Source organism: Sceloporus undulatus, chromosome 9, assembly GCF_019175285.1.
Source record: "Sceloporus undulatus isolate JIND9_A2432 ecotype Alabama chromosome 9, SceUnd_v1.1, whole genome shotgun sequence".
Taxonomy (NCBI): domain Eukaryota; kingdom Metazoa; phylum Chordata; class Lepidosauria; order Squamata; family Phrynosomatidae; genus Sceloporus; species Sceloporus undulatus.
This window is the reverse complement of record NC_056530.1, coordinates 695,984-723,494: the sequence shown is the minus strand read 5'-3', so window position 1 is coordinate 723,494 and position 27,511 is coordinate 695,984. Positions and strand designations below refer to the sequence as shown.

The 27,511-nt window shown below is 43.0% G+C and overlaps 1 protein-coding gene across 1 annotated transcript; it reads right to left on the bottom strand.

Moving 5' to 3' along the window:
• Positions 1-1,108: 1,108 nt before the first annotated feature.
• TENT5B (terminal nucleotidyltransferase 5B) lies at positions 1,109-18,392 on the bottom strand. The gene is made up of 2 exons (XM_042439761.1): positions 17,925-18,392; positions 1,109-4,516 (listed from the first exon to the last, which is right to left on the bottom strand). Exons 1-2 carry the CDS (start codon positions 18,180-18,182, stop codon positions 3,497-3,499), a joined length of 1,278 nt encoding a protein of 425 aa, XP_042295695.1. The 5' UTR covers positions 18,183-18,392; the 3' UTR covers positions 1,109-3,496.
• Positions 18,393-27,511: the final 9,119 nt, after the last annotated feature.

The window sequence follows — 27,511 nt, the reverse complement described above, 5'->3', positions numbered from 1 at the left end:
AGGAACTTCTAGGTTCTTCAGCACAACTCTATGGTCAACTTCCAGCAGATTTGCACTTTTCAGCAAAACTGCAAATACAGTAATCAAATTTGCAAAAGTCAAAGCTGCAAATGCGGAGGGCTGACTGTAATTTCTTCACTCCTCCAACTAGGATCACTGCAATTCCCATTTAAGTAGTAACACCTGCCTTGGCATTGTGCATGAATTATGCTCTTAGAGGTGCATTTGTTGTTGGACTGCATCTCTAAACAGCACAGTCAAGGGTTATCAGTTGCTGAGAGTTGCAATCCAATGCCATCTGGAAAAGAGACACTGAACAATACCAATGTGTGAGGAAATTGGGCACCCCAAAAAAGCTAGATCTGGAGTGGGTAACCATGACCAACCAAATGTATTAGGATAATGCCTCTCATAAACCCAGGCACTGCCAATGGTTGGAATATCACAAATTATAGCCCATATTTGAAAGACTAGACGGATACTACTAGGCTAGGGCAGCCTTTCATTACAGCAGTGGACCACAGCAGTGAAAGAGACGAGTGTGAACACACAGCAGTTATTATCCTATAATGCCTGTTCTACATCCCTCTCACCCACTTAATTAAAAAGGATCTAAATGAAAGCTGAATAAGTACCCAGAAAGGTAATTCCTTTACTAAAGTGATTCAACTCTACTGTATTAACATTCTCTGCCTATGCCTAAGCTCAGGTTTCTTATTTGCCTCTTCTCTTGTAGTATCACCCGTTGGTGACATTAAAGCACCCTTCCCCAACATAGTACCCACTGGATATGCTTGGACTTCAATTCCCACATACTATGACTAATGGTCCACGAGGCCAGAGTTTTATTCCAGAACATTCAGAGGGCAACCATTTTAGAGATGGCCATAAAGAGTATCTGTGCTTCCTATTGGCGCTTCTCATCTGAAGTACCTCAGGGAGACTGTTTGCACTGGGGAGGAAAGAGGGCTCCTTTGGAAGCCATTTATTGCGCTTGGCACAACTTTTGCTCAGTCAAACAGGCCAGAGGGGCAGAAGACTGGTTTGGTGGTTGAGAAACTAGAACAGAACAATGTCATCCTTGTGTTGTCAAGTAAAAAGAATCCAACAGAGTTCAATACATTGTATTTATTTATGGTGACAGATTCTAAAGAATCTAGCAAGTCTCATGTCAGGCCTAGTGCATGACAGGTTTTGATAGCTGCAGAGCACATTCAAACACAAGTCTGGAAGTTTCATTCAAAGTGTCATACTCCTCAAAGCTTCAGAATAGCCACACGTACAAAAACAACATGATCACAGCATATGTCTGATGCAGCCTCCATTTGTAAGAGTTTCACCACACAAACAAACACACACCCCTCTCATGCCACAAAAGTGCATTTTTAAAGAATTCCTCCAGCAAGCCCTTGGTTATAAGGAAGGATTTGTTTAAAACACATATTTATCATTTTAAAGAGGCAGTTCTATTATTTATGTTTCCTCAGCCATAATTCAGTCAAAAATGCTGCTAGTCAGCTGTGCTATTTTAGTGAAAACCCAGTTCTGTCTTTTTAAATGTGAAACACTGAGGGGCTGCTATAGGTGACAGTGTAGAAACAACCTTTTCTTGGTGTGGAAAAAGGAAATCTTAACTACAGCTCCTTCACATCAGACAATGTGGCCACATCTATCTTGGAACATGGAAGAATTCAATGATGTACAAAGGAAGTATCTGCAGAATGAGAACTCCCTGCTTACATTGTATTAGACATCTCTAAAAGTGGACAGTTGCCCCTTTGCAGCTTGTAAGAGTTGTGAAAGTGGGCAAAGGAGAAGCAGATATTTGTCAGTATGGCAGAAGATGCAATGTGGGTTTGGCCGTACCAATTCAACTCATATTCCCCAGGAAGAGGCAGAATTTTACCTAGACACATTCCAAGTATGATAGTTTATTTCAATTTTTTTTTTCAGCCTGCCCCAATACGGTACATCTTTATTGCAAAGAAACAAGATAAGTATGTTGACCTTCAAGGATACAACCATGAAGCCATCTTCATATAGCCCTTCCAGAGCAGGCCTGCCCAAAAGCCACAGTGTTCACTGCCTCATCTTTCTAAAAAAGCATAAAGTACTAACCTGAACTGACACATTGCACAAAGAATTGCTATGCAATCCAAAACGTCAGGAAAAAGAAAAAGGGAGTATTGTGCTGTATAAGTAGTTGCTTCAAAAGCTCATGTATTTGTACAAGACACCAAGAGTCTCCTGGACACAGAAGTCTCCTGGACACAGAAATCTGGCTTTCAACAGCTCTCTCCCACTGCAGGAAGAACCAAACTTCAGGGCACGTCATTTAAAAAGAGGCCCATTGCTAGGATATAAAATGCTATCTTTCTCTGACATGGAGAAGAGCAGGTGGACATAGGCAGCCAATAAGAACAGATGCGCACTCTCATGCAAGGGAGTCTGCAACTGCTTTCCTTAAGAAGCCTGGGATTCTTGTAGTCTCAGATCCAAAGCTGCTCCTAATAATGTATATTGGTCTGCCCACATCTGATTGTGCTTCAGGTCCAGTTCATTTTAGCCTGCTAGTAGTTGGTAGACAACTTTTCATCTTCGAGAGACCACTCCCTATTGCCTCCTCCCAAACAAAAGGGTATACCGATGCAAATCCTTTTCTTCATAAACTCACCACTCAGATTTTTGGCACTGCACATTTGGGGACAGGTCCCTGTTGCTTCTTTCTCATGATAAGGTACAACATCATTCTTGTCAAAACATCTCTACTATTAAGAACACAGCTTGGGAAAGTTTTGTTTTTTTTTACTACAACTCCCAGATTCCCTAAGCAAACATGACCAAGAGCCAATGATGGTCTTGGTGAATTCTAAGAGTTGTAGTCCAAATGAATAACTTCTCCAAACTCTAGTATGAATCCGGCCCACTTTTTTTCCTGGCTCTGCTCTATTAATCAGTACTGCTGGTCCATCAGATAGCAAACCATGGTGCAGAGGCTGCTCTTGCAAACCCCTGCCCATGTCATTTTCCCTTGACAGAAATGATTCAGTGACCCTAAACCCCAAAATTAATTGTAGACATCCCCAATTAAACTACTAATAAGGAATTCTTTCCCTACAGAAAAAAAAATTAAAGGTTTAACAGGCACTTGAATAGGATTTCTTTGGTCCCTTAAAAGGAATCAGCCACTTTGGCGTATCTTCTGAAACTGAGTCTGCACAACCGTTCATGCTTCTTGTACTAAAGAGAGAAAAAAATCAGCTCGCATTTCAGGTAGTGCAGCTCTACCTTTAAACCTAATCCTATCCACCCACCCCATACATAACTCAAGCTTTTTTTTATTGTAAACATTTCTGATAACTACTCATAACACTGCACAATTGCCCCACGATATACAGCAGACTTAGTTTCAATGCAGGAGCAAGAGGACCATTTTTTTCTTCAGAGCCCACAACCTCTGCTCCCCACAGGACAAGGACTGGCACCACTTCAGTGCTCAGTTGCAAGGGAGCCAAGTTGGGTAGGAGTGACTGCAAGGCAGGAGAGGCTGCATGTGGGTTACATAGTAGTTGACATTGACTTCACTGACATATGGTGCTGGCTGATAATAGCAGGTCACATTTGTGACCGTTGGGATTATGTTCTGCTCAGCCAGGACCCTCAAAGCCAACATGGCAATGAGGTTTAGCGTCTGCCTCCTTTCATGTCCCATCAGGCACACTGTACTTTCATTCACCACTCTGTGCAGGGTCATCAGGCAATCATACCTTTTACTCTCCATTCCAACAAAGTGGCTCTGGAGGTAAGACTCTAGCTTCCTCTGCTGTTCCCCTATGTCAGGAAAGTCTATAAAAAACCTGGAACACATGTATCTCTGTAGTGCCTTCATGTCAACTTCAGACTTGGGTTTAAATCCCCTCACAAGAAGGTTGCAGTACTTGAGAAGCCCACCGCCTCTGATTTCCTCTGGATTCCTAGTGGCAATGATCCGATTCCTCAGGTGGTCCATCGCCTCCTCAAAGTCCCCATACATGCTTTCCCCCGTGACAGTTGGGTGGAAGTTTGCAGACATGGGATTTTCTGAACACTCTCCAAAAAGCAACAGTGAGTCCAATATTATCTGGAAAGAGTCTACGCTGAACTCAAACTGCCTTCGGAGAGAGTCTACAAATTTGAGTTCCACATTCTTCCCGCTGTTGTTTGACAGTGATATAAGGCTCCAGCGATCTGTTTCATTGCACACTTTCACTAGTTTCTGCACGTAGGCCTCCTTCAGAGTCATGGGAGTGATCTTATCTTTGTTTACTCCTTCCGGGAGGAAGTCCAATAGACAGTCCATCACGACATCTTTAACCAGCTGGAAGACATCCTCACGTTTTAGGTCTACACAGAAGATGAGATCAAGATCTTTATAGCCCAAACCACTGTCCTGATGCAGCACGTGACTAGCTGCTGAGCCATTCAACCTCACATTGTGGACTGTGATGCCCTGCTTTTCCAGACGGCTACGTACCACCTGCAACACAAGAAGAGGTAGACAACTTTAAGCACTGAGAGCTAGGAAAAACAGAAGACAATTCCTTAAGGGCCTGAACAAGCATCTGGTTGGGGTGATTGAACAGGTGACTTGTGTTCTTAGTATTTTAGAGCAGGAGGTGGATCATAAGCACCCCCCCCCACTGCAAAAATGAGTGGCATCACCTGCAAACACTATCTGCACTACCAAGATCATAGCACCTCCCTACCCTTCTTTCCTGTTGCTTCAGATGTGAACCAGATGCTCTCTCCTAAAGGTTTCACAGAGCTCTATGATACAGGGAGACACTTTAGCATCCTTCTGCACTATGTAGCACTGATGCACCAAATATGGGGATAATCACCAAATCTTGGCAATAATACATCCATCGGTTCTGTGGCCCCAGCTACAATGAGGCTACTCAAGAATAGAAGCTGTCCATATCTAATTTAGAACCCATTTAGAAGCAGCACAGGAGAATAATTTAGCTACACATCAACACCTCCTCACAGCTGCCTTATACAGAAACTCATATGCTTTTACACTTAAGGGGCCAATAGCATGCCTGGGACAGTAATTTAACTGACAACTGATAAGAGGAAAAAGAGCTCAACCTAATTGTCAATCCCAAGTAAAGCAGACCCACTGAATCACTTGCTGAATGGTAAGTCGCTTATGTAAGCCCACTGAATCACTGACTCTGCAAAAGCTGGAACTAGCAACTAGATTTAGGCCAAAGGGTTATCCAACAAAGACAATCAGCTGTTGTTTGCCTTTAAAAAATGCTGCAGAAAATCCAGTCACTGATGAGCTGACATCATACTCAGTGCACTTCATTCCTCGGTTCTAACAGCAGTAGGCTTACTAATGGGACTTCAAACCTTTCATGATGAAAACGGGAGATCTGTTCCTATTTCTACCCTAAAGCAGCACAAGTCACTGGCTCCCCTTCTGCTCCCTTCATCCTTTGCCCAGACACTTCCGAGAACTTTTCTTGGAAGCGCAGAATGGCATGAAGAGTTGAAGGAGGAAACCGCAAAACAAAATAATATTTGATACAAGGTTTAAAATACAAGAGGTAATCTTTTCCTGGTGCTCTTGCCAAAAATCCAGGCTTCCCAACTGTAGGGGCTTGCATTGGAGTAGCATGCTGGTCAAACTGAAAAGCTTGTACAATAATTAGCTACATCTTACAAGCTACTACAGTGGTACCCCGGGTTACGAAATTAATTCGTTCCGCGGTGCCCTTTGTAACCCGAAATCTTTCGCAACCCGAAAAAGCCATAGGCGCTAGCGCTGGAAGCCGCGATTTCGTGCGAAAAAGCGCCGAAAAGCACCAAAAAATTTTTTCGTAAGCCGAAAAAAAAAAACGTAACCCGGAACAGTTTTTTCCTATGGAATTTTTTCGTATCCCGGAAATTTCGTAACACGGTGCTTTCGTATCCCGGGGTACCACTGTAGTAGGAATTAAGGTAGCTTGAAACAATGTAGGCCACAATATGCCATAGGGACAACCTCCAGGCTGTTAGTGACATTTCCCAGAATACTTACCATAACTTCAGTAGACGTATGAGGAAAACAGATGCAGTTCCCCATTTCAGTTTGAGTACAATTAGGGAGTGAGAACCTTGTACTAATCAGCTAAGCCACATAAAAGGGCCCTAAATATCATGAGGACACCAGTTTGTCTGATTTTGAAAGCTAAGCCGGGTCAGCCCTGGTTAGTACTTAGAGTATTTATTTCCTGCTCTTGAACGTCAACAAATTCCAGATACCAACAGCCATATTTCAGAGGAAGAAACTGGCAAAACCACCTCTGAGTACTCCTTGACTAAGAAAACCCTATGAAATTCATGGGACACGATAAGATGACAGAATACCTGACCACTGGCCATGTTGATCAGAGCTTCTGGGAGCTAAAATCCAAAGCATCTGGAGAAGCATAGGCTAAAAACCACAGAGTAAAGGTAGAGATGTATTCTCCATGATAGGCATTCATACAAAGAAAGGATATGTGTTTATCAAAACCAACAAAGATCATAAGCCAAACAACAAAATGTAGCCTATGAGCATACCGTAGTCATGTCAAGCCTACAGAATATAGTGGACACATGGGAAGGGGGGCAATTTCATTTTGCAAAGACTTAGGTACATTGGTAAAAACATTCCCATTTCTTTGTAAGGTGAAGTAATTAGGATTTTGGGTGAGTATGGTTGACTACTGAAAACTATGATATGCCTTTCAGAGCCAAACAAACAGAAATCCAGCCATAACTCATTCAATGTAATGATAAAGAAAGGTTTGTCTGTTGATTGTGCCTGCCAGACAGCTACTATAAATCTACTAGCAAATTAGGTAAGTTATTGGCAGAACAAAGCTTATAACATAAGGTTACTTGTTCTTCTTTTGCAGAACAGTTGTGTGCCATCTACACACCCAAGAAGTGCAGCACAGTAGCTCTATTGCTTGAACATCTGGCGTTCTTTACTTCTTTTGGTTTGGAGGAACACACAAAGTCTTACAGAAGTGACTGCCTTTTTAGGTTACTTGCTTAAGAAGACTGACAACTTCTGCATTTAGGACTGAGTCATGTTCATCTGCTCAGAATCATGTGCATTTGTTTACAGAAAATTGCTGTAAGCCATTAAGTATGCTACTATGGTTTTTCAAGTATAGGAAGAAACGCATTAGTGTCTTTTTATGAACACCTGCCCTTTAAAGTTACACAGCATTCCTGAAGACTAAACAAGACACCCAGGCAGATTTTTTTTTAATTGGATGGCCTCATTATGGAACAGACAATGGAGTCCTTTTTATAGCCCTCTATGCTTGGCATTGGTGAGTCCATCTTGTACTTACAAATACTTGTAAGTTCCTCCTGTTAAAAAGTGAATATATACTCTGGGAGATTTCCGTATATCCTTGTGCACTGCAAACATCTTAAAAGGGAAGTCAAAGAGTGGTGATAGCCTAAGAACCTCCCACCTCTACTGTGTTTTACCATATTGGCTAACCAGACTTACAAAACTGTTATCCTACCTGAAGGAAGTTACTCTGGACTGAGTAGTGGCCCAAGGTAATCTTGAACTACTTAAGTTTGCAGTTTCCTTTCTAGCTAATCAACAGATTAACGTATTGTGTACCACAATGTGGCAAAAGTACACATAACTCTAAAGTACGCTGTGGTTTACGAAATTCTTGCTTCTTGTATGTGAACCCATATCCATAAACAATGGCTTAAATCCACCTGCTAATTAATCCCATCTGAATCAATCTCATTGAATTATTAGTATTTACATGTGTGTTGGTTATTGTTTCGTTAACTCAATGGCTATATTTCCAGTGGTTTTCAAATGGTGGGGTGGGTGCAAGGATTGCTCAAGCCCCAAGAAGCAACCATTTGCCTTCTATATAGATTGAACCTCCATCAACTTCCAACCCCTACTTTATAGGAAAGGGTGATTTTCAGTCCATGCACAGTATGAGATACTGAGGCAGCTCATATATAATCAGAGTTGACCAGTGTGGGCATCTCTCACTGTAATCTCCTTCACTGTGGTAGTTCACAACGGGTCCATCCCAATGCTCTGTACTTCCATTTTGAGTGCCCACACCACCAAGGCATCTTAAATATCTGCAGGAATATGTCCAGCTGCAACTGAAGGCTACACTTCCCATCTTCTCTATTCAACACTGTTCATTCCAACTCCCGCTACAACAGCCACCATCTGCCAATGCAACATTTCAGTAGTCCCCACACTTGACATTTGTGCAAATAATTGAGAGGGAACAACAGCACAAGACATCCTCCTATAGTTAGCCATCCTTGTCCTAATAAAGGCATTAATTCCTGAGCAAGATTCACTTATTGTTTGGGAAATCTAGGTCAGCTGTGCACAGGCTATGGCCCTCCAGTTGTTGGGCTCCAGCTCCCAGCAATCCTCACCGCTATCTATGGCGTAGAGCCTAAGCTGTCTGGTTGCATCCAAGAATAACTGGAAGGCTTTTAACATTTTACCCACCCCAGTGGACTATACTGAAAAGCTCAGCAAGCCATTCCAGCATGACATTTGACAGGTCTGCTCTGTCTGCTCATTTGGAGCTAGATATCTGGATAAGGCCTGCTAGAGTCTGGCAGTTAAGAGAGTGCTGTGAACTTTTGCTTTGAAGAATTTAAAATGCTAACGGCTGCTCACATCTGGAGTTCTCACATCTGTTATACTCTGTTTCAGTGGTGAAGTATTATACCATAACTGGGTTCCCCCTATTTTTAATTCTTTGAAGAACTGAAGATGCGAATGGCTTCTCACATCTGGAGTTCTCACATCTGTAATACTCAGTTTCAGTGGTGAAGTATTATACCATAACTCGGTACCTCCTATTCTAAATTCCTTGAATTTGCTAATGGCTGCTCACATCTGCAGTTCTCACATCTGTAATACTCAGTTTCAATGATGAAGTACGATACCGTAACTGCCCCCTCCCCATTCAAAACCACTATTTTTTTTTCATATTCTCCTGAAATTTTGAAGGCCCAAACAGGCAACGAATTAACCCAAGCATGAAGATCATAATTTGCATAGAGGCTATTCTGAGTAAGAGCCACATATGTCTATGTACTGATCTCCTTATGTGTGTTTTACACATTGTTTCAGTATTCTTCCCACTTAAGTATAGATTTTACTTCAACCCAGATTTTTCAGCTGAAGTACATATGGCTCAGCAGCGTTGTGTTTAGTGCCACTCACCCCAACTTCTATAGTACATTTACTATGGAACTTGAAACACAAACATAATTCACAGTAATTATATTATGCGAACAGAGGGATGCATTTCAGGAAGACCTTCATCTTCTAGCAAGTGCTATTGTGAAGGACAGTCCATTTACTGTTACAATACTTCTTTAAAATTAAAACCCAATGTGCCTTATTTCATATTAGTGAGTCACTGCAGAGGAATGAAGCCACCTCCCATACAAAATGAATATGCAAGCAGCTTACTGGCACAGCGTTAGTGCCTACTAAGCACACTGTTGATACTTTTTGGACAAACAAATCCCTAGTAATTTGTGGTGGTGATGACACACAGCCGAGTAGGCTATTTTAGGGCAAATGGGACTGTACTGGAAGCAGCCTTCAGTGTTAGCCAGTTTCTTACAGGAGGGAGTCAATGAGCATCAGAACAAGCATCAAAGCTTTTGTGGCTTTGAAATTCTAGTGCCCCAGTTTCCTACACAGATGTATAATTGTGAAGTATAGTATCACTACTATGCTGTACAGACAACTAACACTGTACAAACATAGTAGAACCAAATGATGTCCTCTATACCCAAATTGAAGCAGCTTTTGTACGGAGAAAGAAATATAACGCATAAGAGATTTGCCAGAATGTTGGACTAAAGATGATCTGGGCTCAAATCCTCACTTTGCCAGAGAGCTTGCAGGATGACCCTGGCCTGGTCACTTTCAATCTATCCTATATCAGGGGGGCAGGTTGTTAAGAAAATCAAATGGCTGAAGATGAAGAACCTTCAAGTGTCAGGTAACAATGGAAAACTTAATAGAAATACTGGAGAACAGTTGTAGGAGAAAATATAATACTTGTGCAAGGTCTTGCCCTTGTATTCCCAACTGTCTTCTGTTTAACAACACATGCAAAATACAACCAAATGTGGAAGCTAAAACTGTATGTCTAAAACTGCAGGATATAGATTCCCACAGCAGTCTTGCTGTCCCATGTGTCTCTGTGCACTTTTATAAAAATAAAGGTAAAAATTGAATTTTTAATTTTTATTCAGTGATCTGTTGTGTTGACAGACATCTCTAAGCAACAGCTGAATCTGACAGAAGTATTAAGGTTATAAATGGCTTTGAAAGTCAGCGTTAAGGGTCATTTGAACAGTGGTTATACAATTAAATGTTCCATGTTGTCCCCAGCTAAGCTACAGCTCAGTCTACTATTTTGCCCATGCACCAGGGACATCAAGTTCCAATAAAAATATTAAAAATCTATCTTGATGGTTAAAAAGTAGAGTTTGCCTTCATGCTTGTTGTTGTGTGCCTTTAAATAATTTCTAATTTATGGTGTCCCTAAAGCAGACCTATCATGGGGGTTTCTTGACAAGATTCGTTCAGAAGAGGTTTGCCACTGCCTTCCCCTGAAGCTGAGAGTATGTGACTTCAATCTCTCACTAACCATGCAGGAACAGAATAGGAGCAAACACATGCCACCAAGTGATGCCTATGCTGGACACTGTTACAAAGCTGAAAGCTCTTAGTCTACTGCATTTAGTCCCATGTGCCATCCACAGTGTATCAAAAGAGAATAGCCTTTAATGCCAAACTTGTGAATGTAAGTGTAAGAAGGCTCTGGCTATTTGACATGTGCTTCACTTTCTTTATTGCCATCTCCATACCTGATTACCATCAACAATCAGTGTCTCACCTCACCTTTCATTCCTCCCAGTCTCTGTAGGTCAATTCTTGAACACATCTCGCATCTTCAAGTGAAGCAGGCTACAGTCGTGTGATCAAGTATACATCTGGCCTTGGGCAAGTCACTATTACTTCAGCATAACCTGATTAAAAAAGCTGTTGTAATAACCCCATGTGAAAACCTCAGAGCAGGCTGTGATTCTGCAGACCTACCTCTGTCTCAATTTCTTTGCACAGCAGACTTACTGATATTTATCAACAAAATAAATCTTTAGAATCCAGAGTAAACAGCGCCTCAATAAAGCACTATAAAACATCACTCATCCAGCCACACGTTCCAGTCACAGGGACTAGGAACCTTGCTCAGCTTTCTCCATTCTTGTTCCAAAGCTGTAACTACCTTTTTCACTTCCAAGTTCAGCTAGAGAATCCTGAGCCCTGATGGCACACAGCCAGGGCCAAGAGACCAGATATCATTACCTCAGCAGTTTTATTTTCTGCTAGAAGATTCCAAGCTCCATATAAGCTGACAACAGAGTGCCAAGTAAAGGCCCATGCACCATGCAAAATCATCAGGGCAGAGTCCAATATCTGACTTGACCTGCTTTGGTCAGTCTAGTTCATCCTGGCCTCTCAAGGTGGCTGAAGTCTGCACAAAGTAGCTGACCTGAGTGATAATCCCAACTGTGCCACTGCTACTGTTGCATTCTAGTATTTTCCTGTTCTGTCTTTACATGGTTTGTCCTGACTGCTGACTTTTACTTATGGCACCAGACTTCAGGTGTGGATCAGCCAAGTGGGACTTAACTTGCCTGGTGCACAAGAAGGACAGAACTGATCAAGAACTACCTGGCTTGCTCCAACCCACTGTATTGCCCTTGAGACTTTTCCAAGAAGTTAAATGTTTCTGGACAACTGATATGCAGAAGAAAACTGAGAGTCATAGGCCCACCTGATGCCACCCGCTCTCCTTTGCTATGGGAAGCAGCCACTAACAGGATCTTAACCTCCATGGATTCTTTGCACTCGTTCCATCATATATCCCACAATACAGTGCCCTTGTTCATTAATATGCAAGAACTAAGATCTGCCTTTTTAAAAAAACAGTCACAGTGGACTAGATTGATCAAAGTGGGTACTGGACTCTGCCTTGATATTTCTTGCATGGTGCCTGGGCTGACTGAAAACTTTTAGCTCAAGATTGTTATGGCTGACATGGGACTGCACTGTCCACTTGCACCTTTGCTGCAGGTATGCTAAAGTACTGTAATAGGAAACTGGGTGCAATGTTCAATGACACACGGAAACGTTGCAAGAAATTCAGGATCCTGAGAAAACAAAACACATCAAGTATGTCGAAATTATGAAAAGGACTCTTGCCTCCCTGGTAAAGGAAGCAGGCCCATGTTGTACTACACTAATGTGCTACATATGGGAGCACTGATGTCCACTATTTTTAATTCAGCATGAATCATGCTTTATTTATGGGAGGCTGAACATAGGCCTGCTCCAGAAAAAGGAAACACCCTTAGTAGATGCCAAATACCTTGTACATTATTAGTTTTTTTCTCTCTTAAAGGCCATCACTATTCAAACACAGCTTGGTTTAAGAGAGAGCTCTGCCAGTTTATAACCCTATAGTTTCAGTTCTTGGAAGCCTTGCTATGTTGTTCCATGAAATGTAGCTTTACATCTCACTTGGTATAAGAAAGCCAGATTTTAACCCTATCATGCCAAACATTCTTACTGAAAGTCTGCCAAAACACTACTGCCCTGTGAAGTAGGCATGCTAACAAATATGCACATCATACGCCATGCCTGGAATAGCAGTCCATCCATAAACTCAAGAACCTCCCTCACTATAGCAATATTGCAAACTTTTTTCCAGGCAGGAAGCGCACACACCTCAGCCTTGAATGGAACACTTCCACCTGCTACTGTGTCACATCCAGCATCACATTCCTATCCACCATTTCCATCAACCTTCTTTACAACTGCCCTGCTATCAGTATTTTGAGATTCCATGAACTTTTTCAAAGGTGGAGAAGCAACAGCCCTCCAGATGCTGGCAAACTACTACACATGGGAACACTGATAGAGGGACACAGCATTCTTACCCTTACACTAGTTTGATGGACCTGGACTGCAGTTCTATTTTATACAGCTGTTCTGCTCAAAGAACGATTTCTTCTCCCACATCAGTACCTGTGCTGTTCCTAATGTGCTTTATTTTGGCATGCTCCCCTTACATCTTAAGAGAGTCCCTCCTACCACAACTCAGCCCAGGTAGTACATGCTCTCAAATACATGACATAGTGGAACATACAGAAGTGGCTAGGAAGCAAGGATCTCCACCTCTCCCCCAACCTGCAGTCCTATCTGTTCAATCTGTCTGAATGCTTTTGTTCACAATCAAAAGGTTGCTTCGGCAAAATCCCATCGTGAAACTTCCATACACTTGAATCCAGTTGTCCTAAATGCTGCTCTTTCTAGGTCAGGGCTGCCTCCTAAATAGGGCACGCAAACATAATATGTGGGCATGGCTAGCCATCTCTCAAATGAATACAAAGCATAAGAGAGAAACTTGGCTAAGAGGTTTGAAGCCTTTTTCTATATTAGGATCAAAGGAGGCATTATCACTCTGATCCACTGTTTCCTCATGCTAGAGATGTGGGAGACCAGGCACCAGCACTGTATGTGTCCCCATTGACTACTATCGTTTCTTTCTTTCCTGGAATCTTTCAGAGAACTGGGAGCTGACAGCTTGTGGACCAGCATTAGTTCATGGGCCATCACTTTGAGAAGCACTGCTCTAATCCATATTGGGCAACTACTGCTGGCCATATGTTCTGGGGCTGCAGCTCCCATAATCCCTGACCAATTATTTTGCTGGATAAGGCTGGCAAGAGTTGTAGGCAAACACATCAGGCAGGCTGCAGTTGCTCACTGGTGCTCTAACCCTAAGCAGTGTGCGTCAAGAATGGGGGGGAGAAATCCCTTCCAGACTGCTCTCTTTTGAACTCTCTTCTCCCAGCAACGATTTACATCCAGATGGCTATTACAGGTGCAGTCCTACCAGGAACATAACCCACAAACTTCATCTGCACAGCAACCCATCTTCCAACTTCAAGTACAGGCTAAGGGGGGGGGATGATAATCCAGGGATCAGTGCTACCCTGAAGCTGGAAAAGTCTCAACACCAGGCAGAACCCCTTCCTTACGACCCTGAGTTGAGAGTCTTTCAATACAGATTTGTTACTGCCTAAGCCTTTATGTCTGCTTCAAAGAGACCACAAAAGTATGGAGTAGTATGGTGTCACAAGCCTAATATTAATATTTGCTGTAACAATAGCAATATTACCCATGGGAGCAATACTGCTCCCTGAGCTCCTCAATCCATTTTCTTTTTAGGGCTAGGTGTATCCCTAATCAACAGAGGCACCTAGAAATGAGGCTTGCCTCCGTGATACACTGTCCTCCATAGGCTATATGTCAGAAGAAGGAACTGGTATAAGCACCTCTGAGTATTCTTTGCCTAAGAAAACCCTATGAAGTTCATGGGGTTGCTGTAAATTAACAGGTAACTATTGGGATGGGGGGGATTCCAGCTAGTTTTGGAGTATATGTGTATATGTGCCTTCAAACTAGCTGGAATTTTTTCCTCTATCCCAATCTAATTAAACTGGTCTATGCTGGTGCTGGTTTATAAAGATAATAAAGATGAACTGAACAAATTTAGAAACTAGGCCACTGATACAATGCAAAATATCAGTAGCCTATTATTTCTGCCCCACCATTCAAATATAGAAGCCTTAGCCTACCTTGCTAGATTATTGTGAACACTAATTGCACGTTTAACTTTTATAAGTGTGCTCCAAGAAAGCAAAAGATTCCTTCTTTTAAAACTACAACTCACTCTTGTAGCTCTTTACTAGGAAGACCTACCTTCAGAGTTTGTCCTCAATATAAAACTTCACCGCCTATCGGAAAGATGGGTTTAATGTTTACCTAATTTAACAAGGGATTGGGAAGGAGATTATCAAGAGAGTTGAAGAAAGCTTTACATTCTCAGAACACATCATAGAAAGGTTAAGTATTACTACTAGTATTACATGTCCCAAGCTTTTTTTGGGGGGTGGGGGGTGGAGAAAGACACATGACAGTTAAGCAGATTGCAACTTGGTGCTTCAGTTAAAGTCACTCATTTTTGAGCAAGCATGGGTTAGAGAGAGTTCTTCACAGTATCAATAGGATTAACCAACCTACAAAAGATACCAAGAAGACTGGCACTTTACGTGCATTATTCCATGTTTTTCTATTTCAGAATGAGCCAAGCTTGTTAACATCTTATAAAAGCTACAGAGTCTGCACAAGGCTAATGACAGTTGGCAGCTACATGGATTATCTAATGCTACAACCTCAGGCACACTTACTTGGGAGTATGACCCACTGAACTGGATGGGGATTACATGTGAATAAATACGATTTAAAGATCAGGTTGATTTTGAAGGATTCTCCGCTAGAGAGGTTTCATCACATGTAACAAGCTTGGCGAATTGTTTAGCCGCATCTTAAGTATGCTTATTCAAAAGTAAGTGATATTTCACTATTGTTCTTTTTAAGAATGTGTCCTATTACATATTTAGCTGCATACACTATTGTAAGCTATTTATGGTGACTGTATTCCTGCTACAGGGGTAAAACAGGCTATAAATATCTACATTGATGACTACTGACATAGTTTGTTGTTGTGTGCCTCCAAATCATTTCTGACATATGGTGACCCTAAGCCAAAGGGTGTGTGTGTTGCTTTTGCCTCCCTCTCAGGTTGAGAGAGTGTGACTTTCCAAAGGTCACCCAGTAGGTTTCCACAGCCACACGGTATTCTAATCTTGGTCTCTCAATGTCCTGGTCCCAACAGTCATATTTGCTTCACAGTCTGCTTTGAAATATCTTTACACTGAAGTAAACCCCACATAAACAGTTCTCAATTATGCTTTACTTGTATTTTAAACTCTTTTAGTCCATGTGTTTTTAATAGAATTGTGGTTTAATTTTTGAACTTTTTAAAAACAAGATTTTTAAACCTTTGAATCCCACACCGAGAGAAAGCTCTCTCTTGCTGCTGTGTGCCTTCGAGTCATGCCAAAGCTATGGCAGCTCTATCCCAGAATTTCCTGGTGACCCCGGTGTATTGTTGTACTAAATATGTGCAATTTACGGTTTAATAAGTTTCTGAGTTATTGTCAAATAAATATTCACAAGTGCCTGACTTTCCTAGCTAGTCTTTCTTTTGTTATTCGGTTGAGAGACCTTCTGCATGTAAGGCACATGCCCTACATTCCCCTTTTGGCCTCTGGCAAGTCACACTCGCTCAGCCTCGGAGAATGGCCATGGCAAACCCCTTCGGAAGAAACTTTGCCAAGAAAACCCCGTGACAAGGTCGCCGTAAGTCAGAAACAACCTGAAGGCATACAATAACACCAAGTCACACTCTCTCAGCCTCAGAGGGTGGCCATGGCAATCCTAATCTCAACATACTTGCTAAGGAAACCCTGTGACAGGGTTGCTGTAAGTAAGGAATGACTTTAAGGCATACAATACTACTTACTTCCCCATGGGCAAGCACTGTTTCCCATAGGGAAACTATACTTGCAAGTAGTCTCCAATGTTTCTCTATAGGCAAGTATGATTTCCCTATGGGCAAGCATTTTCTAGTGATTCTCTATGGGCAAATACTGTATTCTCCAATGCTCCTCTATGGACAAGTATGGTTTCCTTATGCGCAAGTACTGTATTCTCCAGTGTGTCTCTACAGGGAAGCATGGTTCCCCTATGGTCAAATATCCCTCAATGATTCTTTATGGGCAAGTATAGTTTCTCTATGGGCAAATAGCCTGCAATGTTTGCCTATGGGTAAGACTAGTTTCTCTATGGGCAAGTAACTTTCCCTATGGGCAAGTATCCTCTAGTGGGTCCCTATGGGCAACTATTCCCCAGTGTTTCCCTATGGTCCAATATCCCCCAATGGTTCTTTATGGGCAAGTAACTTTCCCTATGGCAAATAGCCTCCAATGTTTCCCTATGGGCAAGATTTATTTCTCTATGAACAAGAATGGCTTCTTTATGAGCAAGCATTCTCTATTGACTCTCTCTGGGCAAGCATCCCCCAATGATTCCCTATGGGCAACTCTTCTCCACTGTTTCTCTCTGGGCAAGTGGCTTTCCCTATGGGCAAGTCTTCCCTAGTGATTCTCTATGGGCCAATAGTCTCCAACGATCCTCTAGTGGTTACACTATGGGCAAGTATTCTCTAATGATTCTCTATGGGCAAATGTTCTCTAATGTCTCTCTATGGACAAGAGTGATTTCCCTATGGGCAAGTAGCTTTTCCCTATGGGCAAATAGCCTCCAATGTTTCCCTATGGGCAAGAATAGTTTCTCTATGGGCAAATAACTTTCCCTATGGGCAAGTATTCTCTAATGGTTCTCTATGGGCAAGTAACCTCCAATGTTTCCCTATGGGCAAGCGTTCTCTAGTGACTCTCTATGGGCAAGCATTCCACAATGATTCCCTATGGGCAACTCTTCTTTGCTGTTTCTCTCTGGGCAAGTAGCTTTCCCTATGGGCAAGATTTGTTTCTCTATGAGCAAGAATGGCTTCTCTATGGGCAAGCGTTCTCTAGTGACTCTCTATGGGCAAGCATTCCCCTCTAATGATTCTCTATGGGCAAATGTTCTCCAATGTCTCTCTATGGACAAGAGTAACTTCCCTATGGGCAAGTAGCTTTCCCTATGGGCAAGTCTTCCCTAGTGATTCTCTATGGGCCAATAGTCTCCAACGATCCTCTAAGGGCAAGAGTGGTTACCCTATGGGCAAGTACCCTTTCCCTACGGGCAGCTGCTCCCCAACGTCTCCCTATGAGTAAGACCTCCTCCTCCTCCCCTCCTTGGCTTCCTTCTCGGGACGCACCTGGACGATCCTGGTGGGGCGCACGGCCAGAGTGGGGAAGTTCCCCCGGCCGTGGATGGGGACGGCCTCCTCGAGGATGTGCTCCAGCCGCTGCACCTGCTCCCAGCTCAGGACGCTGAAGCGGCCTTCCACGGCGGCGGCGGTACTGATGCTGCTGCTGGGCGGCGTCCCTGGTTGCTGCTGCTGCGGTTGCTGCTGCTTCTTTTTCCCGGAGCCTGAGGCGGAGGACGAAGAGGAAGGCCCCGTCGCAGCCCGCATCCTGAGCTAAACCTCCGCAAAAGATAGACAGATATGCTCAAAGAAACAAAATGGAGGCGCTGAGGAGAAACAATCTGTATATATAATAAAACGAGCCAATGGAAGATTCTAGAAGGAAGGAAGGAGGGGGGCAGCGTCGTCGTCCACTTCTTCCTCGCCTCAAGTGCCTCAGCCCCTTTTGCTTCCCCCCTCCGACCCCACCAGCGACGCCTGGGCTCTGCGGACGGCGCCGCCTGCGCACCCGCCTTTTATACAGCTACGCCCCCAAGACGGAGCCGCGTCCCCATTGGTCGGGCCGTCTCGACCAATCCTGACGCAGCGTTCAACGTTCTGAGCGTTTTTATTGGACGATGTAGAGAGAGGGGGGGAAAAGGGAAGGGAGGAGTTTGGGAATTAAGCCCCGCCCCACTTTGAGATTGAGAGAGAGAAGGGGAGGATGGGTAAAGACTAGAAGCGCGGACCCGGAGGAGAATGTGACGTCTAGGCTCCTACGTCACAGGGAATCCTGCCTGTGATTGGTCAGTTTAAAAGAAGGTTTGGTTTAAAGAGACAGGAGGCTGTCAGCTGGGAAAGCTGCTAAAGGCCATGGAAGTGAGGAAGGGGCTTGCTTTATTTGTTGCATCCTGTATTCAGGGTTTGTATATAGTTTTTAATACACCTTAATATTTTTAATGCATAATTGTTTTAACTTTTTAATGGTTTGAATGGTTTTTTGGAACTTTATACTTTTATGGTGTTTTTTAAAATTGTATTATTTTAAATGTGTTGTTAGTTGCGAGTTCAGCTGCACAACAAAATTTAACCTGTAACTTCAACCACACAAGAATTAAAAGATATAGCCCTGTTAGTCTATATATATATATATAGAGAGAGAGATATCTTCTAGCAGCTTTGAAGCTCACTGAAAGAAAGAAATTGGCAGCATGAGCTTCTTTCGTAGACCTACTTCCTCAGATGCATTTGGATATAATAATATTAAAGAGAGGTCTTGAAGCACCTTTGAGTCTGACTGAAAGAAAGAACTTGGCAGCATGAGCTTTCCTAGACTTCAGTCTACTTCCTCAGATGCATCTGGGGAAGTAGGAAAGCTCATGCTGCCAATTTCTTTCCTTCAGCAAGTTTCCAAGGTGCTACAAGATCCCTCTACGCACAAAAATTAAGTTGCCATTTCAACGGTTTGCGGCAATGGAGCCGTCCGCTGGAGAGTTGCGTTTCGGAACTGCCTTGGCCATCCTTGTTGAGCAAAGCAGGGTATCCTAAGCCTTGGAATAGAAAGAGGCTCTAGGAGGATAGCGAAGTGTCCGTGTGGTTCATTATCTAGCCTTTCAGGGGTGTGAACGGCGTGCGCAGAGGTGTGCTAATTCTGTGGGGGAACTTGTGCAGGCAAGTCTTTGTAGTGATGTGTTTGTAAAGGAACACGCTGAACCCTTGCTCATTTGTTCCTGGCCTGTAAACATCCAACAGTCCAGGAAGTGTCCTTTTCCCCCCCAGCTTCCATTATTGTCATAATGATAGCTTGTGTTTCAATGGAATGTTCTCAATACATTGTGGTTTGCTGTTTAACCCAGTTATGCAGAGAGTAGCTCAGAAACCCTTCCTATTGCTGTTTCCTAGCTATCTGTGGATGCATCAGCACTGCAGAAATAATCTAGTTTGGCACTGCTTTACCTGCCATGGCTCAATGCTATGGAACAAGAACGATAGTTTTGTGAGACATTTAGCCTTCTCTCTCTGAAATCTTCCCAAAGGATGGCAATGCCAAACCCCCTCTGAAGAAATCTTGCCAAGAAAACCCCATGATAGGGTCGCCATAAATCGGAAACGCCATAAATCTATTTTCATCTGTGAACTGCTGGAAGGAATGGAAAGTGCTGCACATGGAAGTTCAGCATCTGAAATAATGTGCGTTGAACTGTGGTCGAATTTGCAATGCAGACTTAATGCAGTTTGACACCGCTTTACCTGCCATGGATCCATCCTATGGGATGCTGGGATTTGTAGTTTGTTGTGGCACCTCTCCAACAGAGAAGGCTAAACATCACACCAAACTACAAATCCCAGGATTCCATAGCATAGAGCCACAGGAGTTAAGGCAGTGTCCAACTGCATTATTTCTGCAGGACAGGTTGGAGCTGTGTTGGATTAGTCCTTGGAAAATCCAGTTCAAGACACCCCAGTATCTCTTCAGTGGCTTTCCTTTGATAAGCCTCATAGATGCAAGAACCATGAGAGCCATGAAACTCCCTGGCTGACTTTGGGCCTGTCTCTTTCAACCTGCTCTAGATAAAATAGGGAGGAATTGGGATATAAATGTAATAATAAAGAAATGCCCTTGGAATATTACATCCCCCCAAAAGACATAGAGTGATATTATTGCAAAGCACAGCTATAATGGAAACCACAGCAAAGAGGGGGAGGAGAGAATGTGACCCATCCCTTATTAGTTCATGTGACTGTTTAAATTGTTCAAGCTGGAGCTCTGAAGAAATAAATCAAAGGAGGTCTGACTTTGTGTCACAGACCTTTCGCAGTGTCCATGTGCTTTTCTGAATGGCTTCCAAAGGAGTTCCTGCATCTATGAGGCTTATCAAAGGAAAGCCACTGAAGAGATACTCTGCTGATACACTCTGTAGTTTATCTACAAAGGAAAGATCAGACAAGCTGGAAGCAGAAAGTTGAATCAGTACAAAATGTTGGGAGAGATATATGTGTGCCTTTAGGACAGAAGTCAGGATTCACAGTTTATGTGTATGTTCTAATTTGTTTTCATATTGTTAATAGTTTGATTGTGCTTTAGTGTTGGCTTTTTTTTTAAACGGGTATTTCAATTGGGTTTTGAGAAATGACTATCAAGGCTGTTAAAGAAAGGGCTTTTAGGAAGATGCAGTGCTGATTTTATTCACTGTACTGTTCTAAATCTTTCAGAAATCATATTTAACTGTATGTTTTAAATTGCTTTTAAATGTTATTGGTGGTTTGACTCCATTTTAATGTTTATGTTGTTTTTACTGTGTGTCTCCAACTCATTTTTGACTTGTGGCGACCTTAAGGAGGACCTATGATAGGCAAATTTCATGAGGGGGGGGGGTCTATTATTGCCATCCCCTGAGGCTGAGAGTGTGTGATTTGGCCAAGGTCAGGGTTTTTTAATGCATGAGTGGAAATTTGAACCCCAGTCTCCAGAGTTGTAGTTCAACGCTCAGACCATTACAACATGGTGTGTGTTTATGGTATGTGTCCTTGAGTCCTAGGATCCTGAGACCAAACTAAGTCTAGATACATATATACATACCTTGTAGGACCATTAGATCCAGCATTTACCTAACCACATTATTGCTTTTCAGTATCCTGAAACCAGAGATATCAAGTACTGCATATACTCATGTATAAGTCTAGAAATGTAGGTTAAAAATGGACCCCAAAAAACTGAGTCAACTTATCCATGCATCAATGTAAGTACATTTTAATGCACATATGATGAAAAGCAAGAGTTTAATCTGCCCTGGAAGCACTGACCCCCTTCTACTCTCTCAGCCACCCAGCCTTTAGTATCTGCACAAATTGTTATGTATGCTGGAACTTTGTAAGTCTTTTGGCACTGTTTTCCTTTACTTCATCCTTTATTACATGTGCTTACACCGTACCCTCAACTTAGTCACAGACTCACAGGTCATATCGAAATCCAGAATTTTGGCCCAAAACTTGCCCTCGACTTATATATGAGGTCAACTAATAGTGGTGTATGTACAATAGTGGTCTTTTTTCCTTTCCTAAGGCTCTAGGCTCTGGACAGGGGATGTCTGGCTTTCCAGATGCTAGTGGATTGCAACCCCCATCATAGTTTGGCTTTGCTGCTTAGAGCTGCAGGAATTGCAGTCCAACAATATCTAAAGGACCACACTTCCCCCCACCCTGCTTTGGGGCTTGTACATCCCAAATGCCCCAGTTCTGATACATAGGATAACATTTCCCCCTAAAGGCCTGCAGTCTGATAAACCTTATCTCTGAAGGAGTGGCAGGAATGGCCCAGACCTCCAGATGTTGTTGGGTTGCATCTCCCATTATTCCTCACAATTGAATTTGCTGGCTGGGGCGAGTGGGAGTTGCAGTCCACCAACCTTTGGAGGGCTGCATAAGTCCCACCACTGGACCAAGTAAGAGTCAGAGTAGTTGCACATAGAAACAGGACTTTAGAGACCAGGATTCAATTCCCTGCGTGGCCATGAAAACTCACTGGGTGACCTTGGATGGTTAGTCACACACTCTCAGCCCCAGAAAACCTTGCAATAGGTTTGACTTATGGAAAAGCTTTGAAGACACACAAACTAAAGAAGCCCTAAAGAAGGAATCTGCAGTGAAGGCTCAAGAAGGGATTCTAGGGTAAGGATGCATATCATGGCAGAAGAGATGCGATAGGATAGGAGCGGTGTAGTTTCCTATCCTTGACTTGTGAAGGGCAGGAGACTGGCCAGAAAGAGTGTCTGTAGTCTTTTGCAACCTCCCTCTTCAGGGACTCTTCTGTTCCACCATAAGGCACCATCTTCATCCTTTGAGGCTGTTTGCACAGCCCCAAACTTTTAATTCCACAAATGTATCCCGTATAAGATGGACATACAATAACCGCAAGGCACAGCAATCATTTAAATATGTGTACCAGAGTGCATCTATACTGTAGAAATAATGCAGTTTGGCCCCACTTTAAGTGCTGTAGCTCTGTCCTGGGTTTTGTAGTTTTATAAGGTCTGTAGGCTTTTTCTGCCAAAGAGTGCTGGTGCCTCACAAAAATGCAAATCCTAGGATTCTGTAGCCATGGCAGTTAAAGGGGTGTCAAACGGCATGATTTCCACACCCTCAGTCTAACATGAGAACAGTAGCACCCCCAAAAGCTCCTTTTATTTTGCTCACAATTCACATTTTTTTTAAAATGAGGACAAATAGGATGTTTCAGTTTGCAGCAAATCCCAATACAGTAGAACAAATGGGAAACAAATAAAGAATAAATGGATTCTCTAACCACATCTAATCACCATCTCTAAGAAATATAGATTTCATTCTTTTCCCAAAGACCTACTGGCAAGATCTTTTCCCCAAAATGTTCTCTCACAGATCAAGCCTCAAACTTTGGTTACTTCTCTGCTTCTTACTCCTTGTTGGCCTCCTTTGCCCTTCTCCCTTCTTCACTCGCCCTTCAACCTCAAGTGTAATTCCAGCTAAACTTTCCACAGGTTCCTTGCTTTCACTTTCCTTTCTCTGCAAAGACCTTGCATTTTGCAAGAAACTAAACTTAGCCAGCTGTTATTAACCCCATGTATACATCCATAGAAAGCAACATAAAATCTCCATCAAACGCATACATATCTAGACTATGAATAAAATAAAATCTTCCAGCTGTCTTGATTTGGAAAGGACAGCCCAAGTTAATTCTCTGCTATTCAGGAGGTTTCTCCTAGGGTTTATTTAGGCATTGGGGTTTGTTTTAGCACAACTATCCAAATAGTCTCATGCGCACACTCTGGTTTTGTTGTTCATACTCTATATTTTTTATTGGAGCCGCTTCTCAGCCTGTTTGTTTACTCATATGCGTCAGCACTTTAATAAAGATGGAGTCAAGGATTCGAATGTTTTCGAAACATGTTCAAGGCATGCAGAGTTTTATCCTGGTCTATCCCAGGTCTATTCACATTGGTTACTCACACGGGCGAGGATGCGAATCTTTTAGGAAAACTCAAAACCCGAGCTCAATTATCTCAGGTTGAGTGAGGTTTTTGGCAGCCCCCCTCCAAACTTTAATCGGATTCATTCAAAATGCATGTGAACAATAAAGATTCAACCCACATTCTGCCAGGATTATTTTCACTGTCTGAATAACCCCCTAGTGTTTTTCTAAAATCTGGCTCGCTATCAATTTCCATTCACTGGTACACCTCCTGCCTTCTGGTATAACACAAGTATATGCCTGTTCCAATTTTTCCCCTTTCAGATATTGGAAGACCACTATCAAGTGCTGCTGAATCTTCTCCTCGCCAGGCTGAATGCGGTAGCCTAGATCTACAGTTTAAGATCTATATATTAACTTGTTGCACTTTTATCCCACCTTTCTTCCTAAATGAGATACAAGTTCTTTCCATAGGGGTATGTTAGTCTGAAATAACAGTATGCAAAGGGATCTTATAGCACCCTTGAGACTCACTGAGCAAAAGACTTTGTAGCATTAGAGGTTGTACTACTACTAAGTTGTAACTCCGTCCTGTGGAATCCTGAGATTTGTATTAGTACAAGGTCTATGATCCTCTCTGTCAAAGAGGGCTGGTGCCCCACTAAACTACAAATCCCAGAACTTGGTAGGATGGAGCCATGGCCATTAAAGGAGTGTCAAACTGCATTATTTCAACAGTGTAGAAATAAAGTCTCCGAAAGCTAATGCTATAATTTCTTTCACTCAGTCTCGAAGGTACTACAAGATTTTTTTGCACACATAGGCCCGGAACAGATGGGCCTTTGAGGCACCCTCGTCACGTGCGAGGGTTGCCTGGTGGGTGGAGCGCCCACACGCCCAGCAACCCTTGCACATGACAAGGGCACTGTAGCTGTGGCGTGCCCACCAGATGCAGCGCGTAATGGTGACGTTGCAGCTGTGCCACTTCCAGATGGCGCGGTGCAGCTGCGATGTCATCATGACGTCTCTTGCGCTTTGTGGCGTTGCAGTGACGCCGCAAAGAGGAGCCGCTTCCGGGCGCTCCTTTTTTGCTGCACAGGAGCGCCATGTAATTTGGTTGCTGCGGCACCCCTGTAGAGCAAAGAGAGGTGCCAGGGAGGCGACTCTTTCTGGCAGTGTGTACCCCACCTAAATCTAGTTGTTACTCCCATCTAGAGCAGACCCACTCACTCAGTGCATAACAAGTTCTCATTATTTTAATAGGGCTTCTCTAGCAGTAACAACTGGATGTAGGCCTTGAATTAGGAGGGGTTGGACTGTAACTCTCCCAGTCTCCCAGCAAGAATGGCCAGTGCTAGTTAGGGGATTATGGAAGTTAGAGTCCAAAAATTACTTTTTCAAGCACTGGCTAAATTTTCCATCTGTTTCAGCCATTCCTCATGGGACGTGGTCCCAAGATCCTTCTCCATCCCATCAGCTCCTCTGGACCTGTTCCACTTTGTAAAACTCTTACATTGTAGTTTTCAACATGTGGCATTCAACAGCATTCAAGTGTTTGATGTTTCCACCTAGACTCTTGCTTTAGTACCTACCATCCCATGTATATTATGGTTCAGCACTTACTGACCTAGGGTTCTGATGCATAGTCAGACTGTTGGGCCATCTCTTGTTGATATTGGTATGCAGGAATTAATTGCAAGGAACTCATTATTTGTAACTGGTTACTTAAAAGCTCTGCTTAGCACTGCTGGGCAGGAAGTGTTTAGAGCAGTGGTTTCCAAACTGTGGTCCTCCAGATTTGCTTGACTTTATTTCCCAGAATTCCTGACTGTTGGCCAAGCTGGCTGGGGCTTCTGGGAGTTGAAATCCAAAAAGCTCTGGAGGACCAATGTTTGGGAATCACTGGTTTGCAACAGGACTTTTTTCCCTTGAAGTGTCTGGATTTGAAGCTGCAATCTTTTTTGGGCACAGCCTGTGCTTTATCACTAAAGTACAGCCTTCAATTTAAAATTAAGTAAGGTTCCCATCCTCATTGAGCTCAACAAAAGCTGTTTTAGGTGAGAATGCAGGATATTGCTTTGCATCAAGTCAGATCATTAGTCCATATGGCTCAATACAGTATTATGGACGCTATCTGGCAGCGGACATTTGGGATTTCAGTCCAGAGTGTATCCTGTTGGGAGACATGGGGTCTTGAACCCAGGACCATTCTGTATGCAAAGCTTGTGCTACTCTGGCCTTGAGCCATCGGTCCTTCCCTGAGGTCATCTTGGAAGCAAAGCTATGTCACGCAAGAAAGTTGTTTAACCTGGATGAAATTGCAATGTATGCCTTCCTTGGGCTTGACGGCTGTGTATTCCGCAAGGCCTGGAACGTGCCTGCCTTTGTGTTGCCACACGTACTGACTTTATTGCAGCACGCAGTGAGTGGCTGGGTATTATTGTACCCTGTCCTTAATGTTCTGGGATTATATAAACAGCTTGTGTTCCTTGATGAAACTAATTAAGGCCTCCAGCCTGCAAGAAAGCTTGGCTAAGCAAGTCTCACAATGAAATAAATGCCACCTGGTCATCACACACACCTTGTCTTGTGCATTTTGGTGCATCATCCCCAACTCTCCAGATATTGTCGCTCCTCCATCCCTAGTTTGTTACCCAGTGACTGAAGAAGGCATGTTGATCTTCAGAAGAGTTGCAGTTGGTGGCTCACATGTCAGCGATCCGCTCTGGGCTTAAGTCAGAACTTAAAAGCCTTGTTGAGGGTGCTGAACCTATTTAGGGAGGTATCAGTTGGATGGGAGCCAGTGTGGTCTAGTGGTTTGCGTGTTGGACTAGAACCCAGGGAGATCAGGGTTCAAATCACATGAATGATTCTTCCTATACCAACGTTTGCTTTAAAATAGAAGGGCGGCAGGACAGACGTGATGCAACATCTTGACATATTTTTTTGTTTTGGTTGGTACATCAATGGTTGACTACTCAGTGCTGTGAAACAGACTGTCCTAGGATTTGGTGGCCTCTCCTCCACTGGAGAATATTGAAGCAGTGGTGGTCAGCCATCTACCAGGTACGTTATAGTTGTGCCCTTCACTGTGGCATTTGCCCTAAGTGAGGGCTTGAACTATCACTTATCTCTAAATTCCCATCCAGTTCTGAAACATCTCCTATAAGTGGAGGAAAGGAGATAAGCAGATGATGGGGCGTGGAGAGAATAAAGGGTGTGAGGAGCAAGAGCTACATTTCTCAGTGGGATGTTTAAAGGGCTACACATTCTGTTCTTCCATCGCCTTTCTCTCCTTTTATTGGTAGGCAAAGACTGTTTTATTCCAACAGACTTTGACTGGGAATTGACTGTTTTTCAAGGAAACATCAGATAGCGTGTTGCGATATTTTGAGACTGTTCTTTATCTTTCAGCATATGTTTTAAATTGTTTTAATGTTGTAGTGGACGGTTGAGTGTGGAACAGTTTAACGTCGGATGTTGTCACCTCAGCCTGCTCTCCTGCCACAGTTGCACTAGTTTAAGAATGGAAGCATACTCGTTTGACATGATTTCATATCGCACTTTTCCCCACACTACTGCTTTCACAATCCATGGTTGTATGATCTGTTTTCCACACTGCTAAATCCCCCCTTCTGTGTGGTTGCTATGGCCCTGATCCAGCTAGGAAAGC